This window comes from Aspergillus vadensis (genome assembly GCF_003184925.1).
Source record: "Aspergillus vadensis CBS 113365 unplaced genomic scaffold BO88scaffold_30, whole genome shotgun sequence".
NCBI classification, from domain to species: domain Eukaryota; kingdom Fungi; phylum Ascomycota; class Eurotiomycetes; order Eurotiales; family Aspergillaceae; genus Aspergillus; species Aspergillus vadensis.
This window is the reverse complement of record NW_020292068.1, coordinates 248,928-266,451: the sequence shown is the minus strand read 5'-3', so window position 1 is coordinate 266,451 and position 17,524 is coordinate 248,928. Positions and strand designations below refer to the sequence as shown.

General features: G+C 52.1%; 8 protein-coding genes across 8 annotated transcripts; 4 read left to right on the top strand and 4 right to left on the bottom strand.

Annotated features, from left to right (window-relative positions):
- The first annotated feature begins 437 nt into the window (after positions 1–437).
- Positions 438–2,247, top strand: BO88DRAFT_474265 (carboxylesterase/lipase family protein). The gene has a single exon (XM_025711806.1). The coding sequence runs from the start codon at positions 644–646 to the stop codon at positions 2,240–2,242; it is 1,599 nt and encodes a 532-aa protein (XP_025558303.1). The 5' UTR covers positions 438–643; the 3' UTR covers positions 2,243–2,247.
- A 388-nt stretch (positions 2,248–2,635) lies between these two features.
- BO88DRAFT_350903 (SGNH/GDSL hydrolase family protein) lies at positions 2,636–4,027 on the top strand (the record flags this gene model as incomplete). Its single annotated transcript, XM_025703515.1, has 3 exons — positions 2,636–2,680; positions 2,751–3,124; positions 3,442–4,027. 3 exons carry the CDS (start codon positions 2,636–2,638, stop codon positions 4,025–4,027), a joined length of 1,005 nt encoding a protein of 334 aa, XP_025558302.1.
- Positions 4,028–4,091: 64 nt separating this feature from the next.
- BO88DRAFT_446988 (purine-nucleoside phosphorylase) lies at positions 4,092–5,687 on the bottom strand. Its single transcript, XM_025710323.1, has 2 exons — positions 5,347–5,687; positions 4,092–5,275 (listed from the first exon to the last, which is right to left on the bottom strand). The coding sequence occupies exons 1-2, from the start codon at positions 5,497–5,499 to the stop codon at positions 4,205–4,207; spliced, it is 1,224 nt and encodes a 407-aa protein (XP_025558301.1). The 5' UTR covers positions 5,500–5,687; the 3' UTR covers positions 4,092–4,204.
- Positions 5,688–8,965: 3,278 nt separating this feature from the next.
- BO88DRAFT_491435 (nuclear transport factor 2 family protein) lies at positions 8,966–9,767 on the top strand. The gene is made up of 2 exons (XM_025712858.1): positions 8,966–9,012; positions 9,069–9,767. The coding sequence occupies exon 2, from the start codon at positions 9,147–9,149 to the stop codon at positions 9,534–9,536; it is 390 nt and encodes a 129-aa protein (XP_025558300.1). The 5' UTR covers positions 8,966–9,012; positions 9,069–9,146; the 3' UTR covers positions 9,537–9,767.
- Positions 9,768–10,804: 1,037 nt separating this feature from the next.
- Positions 10,805–12,395, bottom strand: BO88DRAFT_179542 (isocitrate lyase/PEP mutase family protein). Its single transcript, XM_025701730.1, has 4 exons — positions 12,040–12,395; positions 11,788–11,935; positions 10,910–11,638; positions 10,805–10,811 (listed from the first exon to the last, which is right to left on the bottom strand). Exons 1-3 carry the CDS (start codon positions 12,292–12,294, stop codon positions 11,016–11,018), a joined length of 1,026 nt encoding a protein of 341 aa, XP_025558299.1. The 5' UTR covers positions 12,295–12,395; the 3' UTR covers positions 10,805–10,811; positions 10,910–11,015.
- Positions 12,396–13,423: 1,028 nt separating this feature from the next.
- Positions 13,424–13,875, bottom strand: BO88DRAFT_179539 (uncharacterized protein). Its single transcript, XM_025701729.1, has one exon. It carries the CDS (start codon positions 13,752–13,754, stop codon positions 13,503–13,505), a length of 252 nt encoding a protein of 83 aa, XP_025558298.1. The 5' UTR covers positions 13,755–13,875; the 3' UTR covers positions 13,424–13,502.
- A 1,256-nt stretch (positions 13,876–15,131) lies between these two features.
- Positions 15,132–16,019, top strand: BO88DRAFT_429560 (YoaK family protein; the record flags this gene model as incomplete). Its single annotated transcript, XM_025709164.1, has 2 exons — positions 15,132–15,261; positions 15,400–16,019. The coding sequence occupies 2 exons, from the start codon at positions 15,132–15,134 to the stop codon at positions 16,017–16,019; spliced, it is 750 nt and encodes a 249-aa protein (XP_025558297.1).
- Positions 16,020–16,092: 73 nt separating this feature from the next.
- On the bottom strand, positions 16,093–17,094 carry BO88DRAFT_179482 (uncharacterized protein). The gene is made up of 2 exons (XM_025701728.1): positions 16,907–17,094; positions 16,093–16,841 (listed from the first exon to the last, which is right to left on the bottom strand). Exons 1-2 carry the CDS (start codon positions 17,072–17,074, stop codon positions 16,167–16,169), a joined length of 843 nt encoding a protein of 280 aa, XP_025558296.1. The 5' UTR covers positions 17,075–17,094; the 3' UTR covers positions 16,093–16,166.
- Positions 17,095–17,524: the final 430 nt, after the last annotated feature.

The following is a 17,524-nucleotide window of genomic DNA, read 5'->3' as shown; positions in this document are numbered from 1 at the left end:
AGGATCAATATAACGACACTTCATGAAACCAATCTATGGATCACGAAGGCTAGTTGGACCAACCGTCTTCGAAAGCCCTCAATAATTTGTGAGCCAACGTTTTCAGGTCAAATGAAGTGCTTAGATTACGCGTCGCTCCGACAGATATCAAGAAAAGCAGGCGCAGAACATGCCATCGCAGGTGCGGCATCTGGGAGTAACCTAGTTGAAACGCAAACTCATACCCATCGCGGATAACATTCTATCTTTGCCTCCGACCTCCGACCTCCGACCTGCGGAGCTTTGCTTAAGCGGGCCAATAACGGACCGCGGATGGAGTATCCCTACCTTATTTCCGCAGGGCAGGCGTTGTACCACAGTTCCAAATCAATCTATTTTGCGTCATCCTGTCCGAGGGGATCGTCGTAGAGCCGGGTACGGCAATGATCCTCACACTGATGGGAGATCAGACCGCGTATCCCTCGGCGCAAATATCCGTGAAGATGCAAGATACCTGTCGGAGCACCGTTAAGAGGTCCGCTCGCCGACCTCCGATGCATTGCAGCAGTTACTTAAACGCTGTCTCTGTTCCCAAGCATCCCGAACCATCATTTCACCATCATTCTGAACCATTCCATTGGCCCCTATTAGCATCCAAGACACGATGAATCAGTCTCGCCGTGCGAGGCTCGCTCTCGCCACATTCACCCCTTTCCTAATCGGGGCCAATGCCGCGCTCTATGACACCGTCATCAAAACGCAGTTTGGTGGCGTTCAAGGCTACCCAGCCTTCACCAGCGAGCCCGCCGGCAATCTGACCCATTGGAAGGACATCACCGTCTGGAAGAACATCCCTTTTGCCGCCACCACCGGGGGTCAGAACCGCTGGAAGGCACCCCAGCCGGCAAGCCCATGGAACGGCACCCTTGATGCGAAGTCTTATGGAAATGTTTGCCCGTCAGCTACTGAGGGCAGCCCTGAGTATACCATCGACGAGGACTGCTTAAATCTCAACATCTGGAGTCCCGCCAACTCCACTGACGCAAAGCTCCCGGTTGTGATGTGGAGCTATCCCGCCCTTTCAACGGCTGCTGATGCCCTGTTTGATGGTGGTGGCATGGCAGACCAGGGTATTGTCTACGTTAATTATAACTACCGTACTGGCTCATTCGGTTGGCTTGCACACCCGGAGTTGTCGGAGGAGTTCTACAAGGTGACGGGATCCAACAGCTCCGGCAACTGGGGCATGCTCGACCAATTTGCAGCGCTTAAGTGGATCCACGAGAACATCGCCGCGTTTGGCGGTGATCCTGAGCACATCACGGTGATGGGCCAATCCGCTGGGTCAGCCGCCACCCAGCACATCCTCAACAGCCCACTTACTAAGGGCCTAATTGTCGGTGCCATCATTGAAAGCGGAGTTCGGGATCCGCACGACCCCCTCTGCACCAGTCTGGCAGAAGGCTACAGCACATTGGAGGATCAGCTAGCCCAGGGTGAACGCTTCATGGCCAGCGTGAACTGCAGCTCCATCGCCGAGATGCGCGAATTGCCGATGGAGGATCTCGTCGTGTCGGGCGGAACGTTCGGCAGCAGCAGCGAATGGAGCTTCGGCGCCACTTTGGACTACTATGCCATGCCGGACACCTACTACAACACACTCATTAAGGGTCTGGCGCAGGATGTGCCCATCATTACAGGTAATACTAAGGATGAGAGCGGGGCTAGCTATGGCCTGAACCTCACGGTATCCGAGTACCTGGCAGACATGAATGAGACGTTCAGCGAGCCCTGGCTGTCCCGCTTCCTGGAGCAGTACCCCGGAAACACAACGCGAACAGCCCCGGGAGCCTACAACTCCCAGTGGACCGACCGGTCCAAGGTGGGCACTTGGCTATGGGCGCAACTCTGGGCGACCGCGAGGACTAGTCCTGTATATACCTACTTCTGGGACCACGCTCCGCCAGGCCAGGATCAGGGGGCGTACCATGAATCCGAGATCAACTACGTGCTGAACAACCTGTACGGTACGGACAAGCCGTGGACGGCTGCAGACTATTCCATTGCACGGAAAATGAATGGATACTGGGCCAACTTTATCAAGACAGGCAATCCCAATGGAGGATCCCTGGCTCAATGGCCTGTCACGGAAGAGAACGCGACGGTGCAGCATGTGGGCGATGGATGGGGTGAAATTCCGACCGCATCAGATGCCAAGGTTAAGCTGTTTGAGGAGTGGTTTAAGACACTGAAGAAATACTGACGGTGCATCAAGATCTACTTGTATATAGCCGTCTGTAATTAACCCCACTTCATGTACATCGTCTGTATGATAGCAACAAGTGCAATTTGCCTGATATGCTTCCCCGCATTCGTGGAGCCGGTCGATCATTGTAGATTACCCATTTAGCCGATACCATGCGTATATCTGCTCCACCCCATCTGCTCGAACTATCCATGGAATAAAGGTAGATTATCAAGAATATCACTTCAATTGAGTACCATCAATGCAATTATGGCCCATCACAATCGTCATAACTTCCCCCTTTATCTCGTGATCCTCCTCTCCCTAGCCCTGCCCATTCTCTCCACCCCTCTTCCCTCCTCCCAGTCAGAATCCCAAGCCCAATCCCAATGGGTCGACATCTGGACCACGATGCCCCAACTCACCGAACCAGCGAACCTCCCCCCAGCCCCATTCGTACAACCCCCCTCCCCCTCCCCCTTCATGTACACACCACTAACTCAGCCTGAATCATTGATCCAAAAAGAACTCCACCCCCTCCATCTTCCCCAACACGACCCTCCGCCAAACCCTCCGCCTCACTCAACCCGCCCAAACCATCCGTCTCCGTCTCTCCAACGCCTTCGGCAGTACCGACCTTCCCATCACCTCCGTAGCCATCTCCGTCCCAGCCAACAACACCCTCGGCAGCGCATCCATCATCCCGGGTACCACAATCCCGTTATCCTTCGACGGAGACGCCTCGATCCTCGTTCCAGTAGGGAGTCTCATCGTCTCAGACCCAATCACCCTCCCGAAACAAGCGGGAACAACACTAACAGTGGACTTGTACCTGGAGAGCGGGCAGAACGGGACGGATATTACATCTCACCCGGGGAGTCGGACGACGTCATGGATGGGGTTTGGGGATTTAGTTGGTGTGGATGAGGTAGTTGGGGGGGATGTGGTGGGAGTGGAGCATTGGTATAACCACCCTCTCTATATTTATCGATTGCTTCTGATATGTCGAAGACATTAACTAATGGGAGATAAAATAAAGGTACTTCATCTCCACCATCGAAGCCCTCCTCCCAGATACGTACCACGGGTGCACAATCCTCGGCGACAGTCTCACAGACGGACGAGGGAGCGATACGAATGAGAATAATCGGTACCCTGACCCCCATTTGGCTCACTATGATATATACACTTCTGACACATGATGATGCTACGCACAGCTGGCCCGACCTCCTCCTCCCATATCTCCGTACACCCGAATCCCCAACATCGACACTCTCCCTCCTCAACCAAGCCGCCGGCGGCAACCGACTCCTCCACGACTCCCTTGGCCCAAACACCCTCTCGCGCATTGACCGCGACGTGCTCGCACACTCCCGCATAACGCACACGATCGTCTTCGAAGGCGTCAACGACATCGGCACAGCATCCACCTCTCCCACCGCGCAGCAAATCGTAGGCGATAGAATCATCATGTCCTACAAACAGATCGTCACGAGGCTGCATGCGGCAAGGATAAAGGTGATTGGAGCGACGATCACGCCGTTCGGGACACCGGCGAATGCGTCCGTCGTGCAGCCGTACTCCGACCCGGAACGGGAGAGGACGAGACAGAGGGTGAACGGGTGGATACGGGACTCGGGGGTGTTTGATGGGGTGGTTGATTTCGACCGGGTGGTTAGGAGGGATGATGGGTCTGGGAGGGATTTGTTGAAGGAGGAGTTTGATAGTGGGGATCATTTGCATTTGAATCCGAGGGGGTATGAGGCGTTGGCTAGGGCTTTTCCTGTGGAGTTATTGGATTAATTTGGGTGGGGAGAGGGTGATAGGTGGAATAGATATTTTATTATGTCAATTCATTGACTGATTTAGCTACTACTAACTAACCAGCTAGCTAGATATTAATTAAGTTCGTTCACATACTCATGCTCGTTTTGCATCATACTCATACAAGATCTTCCTTCTCTCTAAGAAGAGATTGGTTTAGTATCCCCGCAGACTGCGACGACGGGGCACACTGCGCTTGAGGGAGACACCGGCCTCAGCGGCATCAGCGTAGGGACCAAAGTCCGGGGATCCACCGAGGGTACCGAAGATATCACCGATGTAGTTGCTGGGGGTGATACCGGCAGCGAAAGTGGCGTTCCACTGGCTAATGATACCCTCGACGATCTTGACACCGGCGTTGTAGATGTTCTGGACGGAGGGCTCGTAGGCACCAGTAGAAGCGTAGAGGAGGTTCTCGCGGGCCGACTCGCCAGGGTAAGGGCGGTCGAAGTCCGAGGCAGTACGCATGACGATGATACGAGAGAAGTCGACGAGCTTAGCCTTAGCAGCACGGACCATGGCCTCGAGGGTGGCGTTGTCCTCCTGGGCGGAGGCGCAGTAGGTACCGGTACCGTTGGTCAGGACCTTAGTAGTGTTGGCGAAGGTATCGCCGAGGATGTTACCGGAGTAGTAGACGTCGCTGGTAGCGACATCGCACTGGACGACGGAGGGGGCGGAGGCACCGGCAGCGTAGATGCCGTCGGAGGTGTTGTAGTTAGCGCGGTAGGCCTTGGCGGCGTCGGAGTCCGCGAGGGTGGCCTTGCTGGCGAAAGCGGCGGCAATCTGGCGCAGGTTGTCGTTGACTTCGAAGACCTCGGTGCCGTAGATGCTGCCGGGGTATTGCCAGGGGTAGTAGGCGCCCTGGGGGAAGTAGCCGGTAGTGGCGTTGGGGGGCATTTCGCGGATGTCGATCTCGTACTGCAGAGCGACCTGGACGGCGTAGCGGGCCAGAGTCACACCGCAGATGGTGGCCTGCTCGGGGTTGACGCCGGCGATACCGGCGATCAGGAAGTAGGTGTTGGTCAGGTCGAAGATGGGGTTGAAGATGATGGAGGAGACAGTCACGGCCGCGTTGATCTCGGCTTCACCGGTGACCAGCTGGCAGATGTTGTGGTCGGCGGTGCAGTGCACGTCCGGGAAGAGGGGAGAAGCTCCCGGGATGGTGATGTTGTGCTCGAGCACGTTGAACTCGGGGATACCCCACCAGATAGCGGCTTCGGGTTCGAACTGGGTGTTTGTTAGTATATGGCAGCATTCATGGTGGGGTTGGGTTAGGGTGATAGATGAGGGTGGGCTACCATGGAGACAATGAAGACCTTGGGAGCGATCTTGTCAGTGGACTGGCGCGCGGCGATGTTCTTGGCCGCGGGGACGGAGCGAGCCGCAGCAAGGGAGGACAGGCAGCTGCTGGCGAGCAGCAGGCCCGTGGAAACGGATTGAAGGAGCTGCATGTTGTGTGCGATGGTGGTCGAGTGCACAAGTTGTGGCTGCAATGGCTGGATGGTGAGAGCGATGTTGGGGAAGACCAGCTTTATAGCTTGCGATTGAGGTCTTTCTGTTCTGCGTATCAACAGCGTAGCTATCGGGATTTGGCCATTGGGTGGTTTAGTCGACCCACCGTCGCGTGCTAAATGCCCACATTGTTGTAAAACTCTGCCCGGGAGACGGGCTGATTAGGAAGGATTTGCATTGAGAGCGGAGAGGGTAGCATTGGTGCCTGCCAGAAAGCCAATGATCGGCAATCCATTCCGTACGAACCGAGCCGGTTGCTGCGGTGCGTTTAGTTGGAATAGTTAGTTTAGTGCTGTTCTCCACCCGGCTGAAGAATGGGACGCGATTGAGTAGCTGAGTTTGCCGCGGACGTTTTCCATTTTTCCTCTAGCTGTCAATGGATACAGAGATCATCGGTAGACTAAGGTATGGCATACAGCAGATAGATGCCATCAATCATTTCCTGTTCCTGAATGTTGTTCCCACCACACGAGAGGAAATTCCCCGTGGTACCACGGGACGGAGCCAAGAGCTAACGCAGGAACAAAACAACCACCAAAAGGCAAAACATGGGAAAAGATAGCAGAGAGATAAGCGGGGAGCCGGCCGATAACCATCGCACCACCAATATCGCGCAATTTAATTAACTTAGATTGCCTTATCGCTCACCGGCCTATCAACGGCGCCATTAGTGCCGGAGTGGAGGGATTCCACCGGATTTCTCCTCTCCATCATGCTTCCCGATGCTTCCATTGCTGCACCTAGGCAATTGATCCAAATCCCTATGCAGATATGGTGACATCGCGCATGTCCTCAGCCGTAGCTGAGTTCATTTTTTATATGAGAAGCTGAAGTTCAGATCCCGATGAATAGAGTTGTGAAGGTGTTGGGGCTGCAATGGAAGGAAGATGAGGGCACGAGGCAGGGCACGTGCGGGGCTGCGCCCAGCTGAAGAACTTTCCGATCACCACCACGGCACTCTCCACCTCGTTGCATTCAGACCCCGTAGGGCGTACTGATTAGATGGATGAGTTACTAATGAGGAAGAGATCATAGCCGGGTGTGAATCTGCATTATTTGCACGTTATCTTATTCCTTGGCAGTATTACTATCGCCATTGCTAGTGTTGCTAGTAGGAGTACCCCGAAGAAATATATATCTTGGACAGTACAGGTAAGTATATGATGATAGGAGATCTCCGGGAGGGTAGTACTAGCAACATCAGTCCAGGTAAACCACTGGATACCACTCCTGGTATTCATCTCCTAATCTAGTGCACGGCTAGTCCACTTCCAAGGAGCTATTACTGTCGTCTAGTCAATGACATCTTCATCGATCCAACTAAGCATTCGTTAAAATTCTATCCGGAATTCTACTTCGAGCATCACCATTCCGACAAAACATCATGAATGTCGCTTGTCACCCGTACAAACACTACATCGACATCGTAGAATACTATGGTGGGAGATAAAATGCCAGCAGGCTATGTACAGTTGTTCATCTCGCGTGGGTAATTGCTTGCTGCCGCGGCCATAAACATCTCGCTCCTTCCTGGTCGCAATGTCATGTCCGTGGAATCTTTCCTACTACATTCCCGCTCAGACTCTCATGCGAGGCTTTCCATACCTGATTATAGCTGGATCGCTGGGAAAAGACACCAGGCATCTTCGTTGATAAAATAAGAACAGTCATATCCCTTGACAAGACAGTCAATCCATTTAGTACCCCAAATGCAAGAGGAATGTCAGTCTCTAGGGCCTACTAAGCAATACTCACATCATATTCGCCGGCCTTGGGAATCTCCTGGGCTTCATTGACCCAATCATCGCCAATACACCAGTGGTTTGCCCAGACAAGGCTTCTCGTTGGTCGGCTCTCATTCCATTCCTTTCCTATCATGCCACTCGGGTGAATATTCCGAACATATGCTGATCACCACCCAATGAAATAAGCAATCCAGCCGAGCATTCTGGAATCCAATTGTCAGCCAGTTGGCGTCTGTCACGAAGCCTACGGAGTGTTGGTATACCGTCACGTGATCTAAACACGCCGACCATCCGTGGACTCGAGCAGGAATGCATCGTCCCTTGCCAGCTTGCGACCGTGATGCCACTTTGGTAAATCCCAGGGTCCAATCGTCTGATCGATCAATCCGACCGAGATGGTTCCACCGGCAGCTCACAGATTCTAGAAGACGGAGGATCTTCTAGGGATCCCACCGATCGCTGCGAGTTTATTGAAGTTAAAGCTGGCCCCAAACTCAGTTTTCGAAACTGACTCGCCGGGATCGCTCCACATGGCAAGGGTATGATGAGTGCTGTCTTAGACAGTTTCGGTCGAGTGGAGGTTATTCCTGACCGGACTCCATCCCCCTTCCTCCATACAGGTCCGACGCGAAGCCATGCTGACGTGGACGGCAGGGGATCTCACATTGCGCGGTCAGATCTCCGACGATCTCCTCCACCAAGAACGGTCTTGGTGGAGATGCTGCACTGCTGCTACAAATACATTGGCCTCCCTTGCCGTGGCTGCCTTGGCCGATCCAAAGCAATGTCAGATGCTTGGCGGCAGCAGACCTCAACGGCCTCGTACGACCTCGGAGCGGAGTGGCAGGTCGCGGGTTGATCCATGGAGCAGCTGGGATGATGTCGGGCTGCCGAGAGACGGTCGGAACGTTATTGAGCGATGATGCTCCCGGGTGTGAGAGGGGATGCCATGGTCATCAGGCAGAGCCGCAGGCGTCCTCTTATTCGGACAATTTCCTTCAACCCTGAACAGCTCTAAGTCACAAAGGGATTATATACCCCAGCTGCGGCGTGCCACCGTGTGAGTTGACAGGAAATCCGCGTAACAGGTCAACGTCAGCTTTGATGACTTCGTCACACCGATCGTTCTTGTCCGTGAGAGGATGGCATGAAAGAGCCGCTCCATGCGATCACATTCCACCGCTGAAGATTACGCTGGACGCGAAGCCCAACTGCAGTATCTCCACAAGTGGACAAAGGGCCCTCTCTAAATGGGAAATGCAGCAATGGGCAGCAGCTGCACCGGAGGAGTCAGATGCAGCAGAGAAAGCCGCGTCATCGTCAGCTGCGAGATGCTCCCGTGCGCCTGCCGATCGCGGGAAATGAGTCCGCATCTGCTGTGTCCATGACCTTATTCCTAAAGCGAATAATTAGGCCAGACGTAGGGATAAAGCATTGGGGGGAGGGGGAAAAGGGAAGGAGAGAGTCAACTGGCCGATGTCATCGGGAAACGACGTCATCCACGTGGGGTTGAACTGTGACGTCACCCTCCCGTCTCCCTCCAACTTGTTGGCTGTTATACTCTTTCCTTTTTATCTTTCTATCTTCCCCCTTTCTTCTGCTGGCATTGCATCGCATCGCGTCGCATCCTGGACCCTGCATCGCCGATTTGTTCTGCCACCCGTTAGGATACCCCTTAGACGAATTACCCCCGACCGGCTCATTCAGGTGAGCTTACATGACAACCGCTATCAGCTAGATACCCTCAACTAATCCCTCAGTAGTCACCCACGAAAGTCTAATCGGGAACCACAAAGTCGGATCCAAAGAAACAACATCAGCTCAGCTCGGATTCACCGAAAATGGTCGGCTCCATACACGAACGCATCCGCGAAGACCTTATCGGCAAGGAGCGTCGTCTCTGGACGGCGCTCACCTCCGCTGACCCGGGGCCCGAGATCAAGAAGATGTGTAACGAAGAGGCCAACCTTCTTTTTCCGCAGCGCGAGGTTCTGCACCTGCACTCGAAGCCGTCAATCAGCGAGGCGCTGAAGCCACCCTTCCATCACTTCGACGAGTACGAATTGCAGGAGGTGCGCGTGATCGTCATCGACCTGATGGCTGGGTCAGTAACATACAAGATAAATGCGCGCCGCGGAGAAGAGACGTACCGCGGCACCGGGTCGACTACATGGAGCCAGGGAAGTGATGGAGAGTGGCGGATTGTGGTGCATCAGGAGACATTAATGTGATGAGACGAGATCAATTGAGATTCAGATGCAGGGGGGCAATATGGAAAGTGGCAGTGACAGTAGGGGATGGATGGAATGAACGAATCATGATTTGTTTTGATGCACTCTGCTGATGAATATTCCTTTTCTTGTTACATTATTTTATTGAGTTTTTTCGTTGGACCCTGCGTTTCCATTCAGGGGTTGAATATCCCTTGGCATTGATTGTGATTGCGTGGATGTATGAATGTGGCTGGCTGACATCAGACGGACAACGGAGTTTGAATCAGACAAGACTCTGACATTAATTTCCACGCAGATCATCCCCATCCATTAATCAATAGCATAACACAACATAACATAGTTCCCATTTTCATATGATAGTATTCCAATCCCTCCTTACCCAAAGAAAAGCAAACACAACACAACATCAGACAAATCAACAAAAGAAAAACAAACCAAAAGATAAAAGAAGAAACACCAGAAGATCGACAAAGTTCACAACCATAAGGCTACCCAATCCACCCCAGTGGGACCAATAGTAACTGCATCATTATTGGCCCTAGTTTCATCGCGGTAAGAAGAAAGTGGAGCTTAGCAGCATGTTTTCTTCTGTAGGGCGAGGGTGGCAGTGTGCAGATTGCAGCTGAGCACGCACCAATTTTTTTTGCACTGCACGGCGACTCCGTGTTCATGCATGCAGTAGCCAACTAACTAACTAGCTAGCTAGCTAGTTAGTAGTTTGTTAGTTAATTATTCTTGTTGCTTTCTTATTCTTGCTTACTACTACCTACTGGAATACGATAGCAGAGACCACTTACTATCTTAGGTAAGGATCTGTCGATCAGGGTGTGTAGTTCCTGTCAGGGTCTAGAACTTTGTGCTGGTTTGCTCACTGCGAATACAATTTGTTAGAATCATTAAGGTTTGCAGAGTGAAACAAACCACGTACCGAATACTACTTAAGATCTGATCTGACGTGAGGAGTAAGTAAATAAGCATAAGGCAACCAAATTACATTTGTTTCGTTATAATTTCATTATGATTGCTTAGGTCAGATGGAAGTTACAGTAAGAAAGTAGCGAGTTACTCTATCGGTCAAAAACATGTTACCTGTCAAGTAAGTACTAAGTAGTACTCCGTAGAATGAATGAAAATCTAACCACTCAATTTCCATTTCCCTTCTTGGTAATGTAGTATATAATAGTATATGTACCACGCAAGTTGCGATATGTATAGTAGGAAATAAATGTCGGTTTCCCCACTTTGGAAAATTCAATAAACAACACAGCCCCCCTTTCTTCCATCCTTTCTTTCCTTGCACTTTGATCCCGAAAATGATTTCCATCCCATCCCTCCCATCCCATCCAATGTAATCCAACAACAACTCTCACCCACACAAAATTAGATACCAGAAGGGAAATCGAACAAAACCAGAGATAGTAAACGAACAAAAAAGGGAATTTGTGAACAGTCAAAGAAAAAACATAAAAAAAATGATTAAACACCATTAGCAAACCCATCACCACCAGCCTCAGTATCAACCCTCACCGAATCCATCAGCCCACAAACCTCAAACAACTTCTTCGGCCCCATACCCTCCGGCAACCCAACGACACCATCCTTCTTCAGCCTCTCCAGAGCAGCCGTAATGCCCATATAAGCCGGAGTAATGCAAGCGAACGAGAAGATCATAATACGGAAGCCCATCTCCTTAGCCTCATCAACGGAAATAACCGGCCCAGCCCCGTTCTCCACCATGTTAAGCAGAAGCGGCCAAGGCGCAAGGTCCTGCACACACCGCCTCGCCATCTCCTTACTGGTGAAGCCCTCAAGGAGACCAACATCGGCGCCAAGATCGCGGGCGGCCTTAAGGCGACGAATGCACTCATCGTAGCCGTGCTGCTGGAGGGCGTCAGTGCGGGCAATCAGCACGATGTCGCTGCGGAGGCGGTCCTTGGTGAGCTTGGCGGCGCGGAGACGAGTCAAGTATTCTTCCATGCTGACGACGCGCTTGCCTGCCAAGTGACCGCATCGCTTGTTTTGGATCTGGTCTTCGATATGGAATCCCGCAACGCCGGCCTGGATGTATTGTTGAACGGAACGAGCGACCATAAGGGGGCCTATATTGTTTTTATTTTTGGTGGTTAGTGGGGAAATTGGGTCTTATATTGCCGTTTTGCTTTTTGGAGCGGGTAGATCATTATGTCTTGGCGGACGGTGGGGATAGATGGAAGTTTTAGGGGATTATGGGGATTTTTTTCTTGCTCACCTCCGTAGCCAGTGTCCATGTCAGCGATCAGGGGAGGACCGTAGGGGTCCAGGTTCGCGATCATCTCCGCGTTGGTCTTCATGTCGTAAATGTGGGCTAGACCCAGATCGGCCATACCCAGTCTAGACGCGGTAGTGCCGGCACCGGTCTAAATACCCTTCCGTTAGTATGATCTTTGTTTGTCGGAAGCGGAGAAGTGTGTGTTGACTGATTGCGGGGAAGAAGTAGAAGTAGAAGTCAGGATAGACATACCATGTACATGCCCTTGAAGCCCATGTTGATGGCGATACGGGCGGACAGACCGTCGTAGACACCGGGACACACGATCAACTCATCAGACTCGCGAAGCTGCTTACGCAGCTTGCTAGCACCAGTGACCATGTTCAGGTTGACCACGGGCTCTTGACGGGTACCGTTGATCTCATAGATACCGTCCTGCTCAACGGTGATGGTGATAGTGTTGGTCATGCTGATGGTGGAAGCAGAATCGGGGGTATCAACTTTCATTGCGAAGGGAAAAACCACAAGGTATATATAGGTGGGAACAAGGAGAGTTTTATCCCTTGGAAAGTGGAGAGTTGAAGATAGGAGAGAAAGAGGCTTGATGAGGATGGAAGAAACCAAAGGAAGTGCCAGAAGATGACCAGTTTATATAGACGTGTCGGGAGAAGATCATCCCGCCAGCAACCAATATTCATTACCTGAGAAGATCATTTTGAGAATTGTTTTTTTCCCAATACTTCTTTTCTTTCTGTCTGCAACATTCCCCTCCTGGTGGATTGCAACGCAAGCCCTTGGCCGAGAATCATCGTCAATCCACACAAACGCACGTACACCCTACTCCGGTGAACGAACCATTGCCATTCAATTTTCTTGGCCACCATCCCAGCGCCGAGAAAAGAAAATAAAATGGTCAATCGACGCCATCGGCGGACTATGATTTGTGCCTGTGACAAGTCGAAAAATGTCCGAATGCAATGCAGCAGGGGCCTAGATAAGCTCCCCCCCTCTTTTTTCTTTTTATTATTTTAATATTATTATTGGTATATTATTCGCATTTTTGTTTTGCCGGCCCCCCCTTCTCCGTACATAGGTTAATGACCAGTAAATCGCCAAATCTAGTAAAGATGGGGCTGGCTGGACCGCCACCGCGAGGGGAGTTAAGAGACATACTCCGCGCGTAGTTTCAGATTACGCGCGCCGGTGATGGCAGGATTGATTGACTAGGTGATTTCCTGATTAGGTCAGGTCAGGGGAGAATGAGGGAGGGGGTGTCGAGTGTAAGATGAAGCCAGACAGATTTGGCCCGTACTTTAGGCCACGCCGACAGTGCATGGACAAGACGCATCGATTCAAATCGATGCGGTGGCACACGAGCACGAGTTCCTCGGTAGCCGCGGGCTCCAGTATACTGCAGTTGCTGCATGTCAGACGCTTTTGCTCATCACGCACGGGGCCCGTTGTTCTTCACCCAGCTGAAATAGACAGCAGCCTAGCCAAGTCGCATTGGCAGAGGAGGGATGGAGGGGAGGGGAGAGTAAGTTTGGTGGCCAACTGAAAGCCAGCGAGCAATCAACCTCCGGAGTTCGCCAGCTGGGCGAGTAATGGGATGAATCGGGCGTGATTGGCGCTTGGCCGAGGAAGCAGATCTGCACCGATAGACTGCCAGGGCTCGGCTGATGCGCCGGAAGTTAAACGGCATCCCACCCACGGAGTCACTGTTGGGGATTGCCGGCGGCAGGGCGGATTCTAGCACGCCTGCTGAATGGCGGAGAAACCGGAGCGCATTGGCTCCCGGGACTTATCGCGGATGAGGTGAGAGAGGGGGTGATGGAGGTTAGTGATGATGAGATAGGCAATAGTGCATGGCTGACCAGCCGACGGAGAAGCCGATGGAGAGACCAAGGACCCAGATGGACGAGATGGACCAGGGCAGCAGCTGCAGTGCGGACTCTCATCGCCGACATTAAGTGCGTCTCTGTTGCTGCATGCTGCAGAGCCAAGTATCTTGGCAACCTGGGGGGACAGAAAATTAATACTGGAGGCGATAGTCTCGAGTCCAGCCCCGGTTTTACTGGGGACTGAGTGATGGATCTGGCAGCGCGGTTGGCTCTTGCACACGTCTAGTGATTTCTTAGGTAGTGGTTGTGTTCTCTTTCCCCATCCTTGGTTTCGAAAGGGTCATGGTCACTCCGCATGTTGCCTAGAAATGTGCTCATGGCCTAGAATGTATTTACTCTCCGGTCAGTGCGGTGATCAAGGACCCCGATGTGTAACCCATGAATACCGAAGAGGAAAGGGAAGAGGAGAGCTGAGGAACATTTCGGACCCGGCTGGGTGGTGCCGCATGGTGAAACTGACGACGCGGGTCCGACACAGCAAGCAGTCCGACAAGTCCCCTGCCTAGCAGATCGGATGCAGAGAGGAAAAATAAACCGCCACGACTATTGGAGCTGCAGAATGGAAAAGGATTGATCGATAGATAGGTAGGGCCGGACTAAGCCGGGAGTAGTATAGGGGGGGAGGGGAGTGAGAAGAACAAGGGTAAGGGAAATAGAGAGAGTGTGAGTGAGTGAGTGTCTGTGTGGTGAGGCGCAAGTCAGCCGATTGGCGGAGAAGAGATCCAGTTTGGGAGGTTCAAGGGTAGTAGTGAAGCAGTCTGATTAGTTACTTAGATTGGGTGAATAATGACGAGAGAGAGAGAGGGAGAGAGAGAGGAGGGGGTAGACTGGACGACCAGCATAGTCCGAGAGGGAAAAGAAAAGACAGGCAATGATAGTCGTGGCTGACTTGGCTAGAGACTCCAAAGACGGCGGATAGAGAGGCTAGCTCGTCACTTCGATAGCACTAGAGCTCTCGGTCCAGTTGTTAGTTGAGTTAGGTCGAATCTAGTGCTGTAGGGAATCAGCCCAAGCCCGACAGCGGCTCCGGATTCGCCCGGCTTGGCCCCTCTGGGCGATCGGTAGAAGTTTGGGGGGGATTTTAGGAGAAAGGGATAGCGGCCTGGTCTTGGAATCTTGGAACGAAAAAGAAAAAAAAAGGTTTGTGAAGGTTTTGCTCTGAGGGTCTGCGGCCCACGCGGGCCCACGGTTGCGGTTTGTCTTAAAGCTGGCGAGCTCTTCAATTTCCACGCGTCTGTCAGCCTGCCTTTTCCCGCTTCTTTCCTGCTCCGAGCGTGCTGATTGAGAGGCTGACAGACAGACACAGTAAGAAAGAAAGAAAGAGACTTTCACATTTCTTTTTCTGTTGCTGTTGTTTCTGCATCTCTGCTTGGGCCCTTTCTTGCTCTGTTTTCTTCCCTCCAACCCACCAGTGCAGCAGCCTAATTCTCAGCCTTTGAAACCATGGAGGACAGTAAAGGTGCTAGCCCAATGGTTAGCTATGTTAGGGCTGAGATCAATGTCAAATATGCGGATTTGTTGTTGCTGGTCTGTTGTTTCTGTTCGGGTTTGCTTGACAGTACCATGTACAATGGTGAGTCACTCTCCTTCTCTCTCTCTCTCCACTCTCTCTATCCCTTTCCTCCACACCTATTCTTGTCTTTACCCCATCAATCTCCATAAATCCCCATAATTCATAATAATGGAACCATACTTACACTCTCCCCCACAGCCTACAATACTTTCGTTTCCATGCAAACAGGAAACACCATTTTCGTGGGGTTGGGTGCCTCGCAGCAGGATAGCCGACCGTACGACTGGGCGCGATCCTTGACGGCCATCGGCTGTTATGCGATCGGCAGCTTCATTTTCTCCCGCATCAACAACTTTCTCGGCCCCAAACGGCGCGGCACTCTGGTCGCCTGTTTTCTGCTGCAAGTTGTACTCGTCATCATCGCTGCGGCTCTCTCTCAGAGCCATGTCATCGCCGGTGACCTAGCCGACGCCCACTCTACCACGTTCGTCACCCACTGGAGCCAAGAGGCCGTCATCGTCCTGCTCAGTATGCAGTCCGCGGGCCAGACCGTCGCCAGTCGTGTGTTGGGCTACAACGAGGTGCCGACCGTGGTGATTACCAGTCTGCTCTGTGATCTGATGATGGATCCCAAGCTGTTCCTGCTGCGCAATGAGAAGCGCGACCGTCGTGTCATCGCCTTCATCCTGACCCTGGTCGGTGCCATCGCCGGTGGATGGATCAGCAAAGCCACGGGCAACATCTGGGCAGCCCTGTGGATTATCGCCGGTCTCAAGTTCTGCATGTCCGTTGCTTTGTCCTTCTGGCACGTCAAATAAGTTAATAGATAGCTCTTTTTTCCCTTCTTCTTTTTTTCTTTCCCCCTCTTGACATTTTCACTTCTTGTTCTGCTTCGTTAGCCATCACTTCACATTAGACCGTTCTGCTTTCACTTCCATTCTGCCACACCCACACATTCATCGGGGCTAAATTATCCGGCACCCACGAAGCCCGGAAATACCTCTCCAAGACGACCCCTCGTAGGTCTGATCATCCACACAATAATCCCCGCCAGACGGGCCGATATGCGCACAATGTACATCCGGATTTAACCTGACCATATTATCATGTACCTCCCGACACAGCAACGTATTCCTCCCCATCTCGTATGGCTGCCCGAAGCGAATCTTCTGCGTCAGAAACACATAGCAGTCCTGCATAGACGCATACTGCCGATTCGTACCTAGACAATACTCTACTTCAGTTCGACAAATCGTCCTGGCAAACAAATCCGCCACTTTCGATCGAACCTCCGTTTCGTTAGTCGTGTGGAACTTACGCCCCGCAGCTTGAAGAATCTGCACGAATAGCCATTCCAGCCATCGGAAGACAGCGTCGTACTGAGTGATTTGTCCAGCCGAGTTAAATTCGAACCAGGCGGTGATTACCCCCGGAATGATCAGGTCGAACGTGCTGATGTTGAAAGTGAGGACAACGGTGGAGGCGATGGTGTTTTGTGTCGCTGCGAATTCGGTGATATTGTAGGAAATGGGGACACCGAAGATGCTGGGGTGAGTGGGTTGAGAGAAAAGACCGAAGATATACTCGTTGTTGAGGTCGCGGTTGGTGAAGGTGCGGGTCACGTCGACGCGGCCTTGGACCTGTAGCTACTTAGGATGATTGTGAAAAGGGATGATCGGGTATGTGATGTGAGGGAAGTAAGTACATTGTCGGAGAAGATGGAGGTGTCGTTGGGATTGACATGGGCGGTGTTGGCTGGGTAGAGGAAGTTGTCCCAGAAGTGAGTGGTGAGGAACCAGAGTTGGTCGACGGTGTAGCTGGTGGTGAGGGGGAGGAAGGTGAGGAGTTGTAGGAGTAGTAGGTAGTAGTACATGATGGTGACTTCAATCGGATATAGTCCAATTTTATAAACAATGTCATTCCAGCTACTACTAGAGGTAAGTACTACTATAGAAAATCGTAGCAGCCTGTTATGGTGGCAGTGTAATAGGCATCAAGCAGAACTATATATATCGGACGGCACACGGTACCCATTCTTCATGCAGCATCTAGGCACCAAGATAGATCCCTGTCTCTGCAGCAGTAGCTACAACTAGTTTATCATCCTCAATGTCGGACGAAGCCTGTTACATGGCGACCAAGAGATGGGAAGGACAGACGGACTGTCACCATGTGCAAGATCCAAGCGATGGCTGATATGTCTGCACGGGGAGTCAGGCTGATGGAAGCTGGCTCACGAGCTGACCCACCAATAATGGCCCGCAAAACGAGTCATCCCGCGACCCCTCCCATATCGGCAATGATAAGCCTTATAGGGTAATCT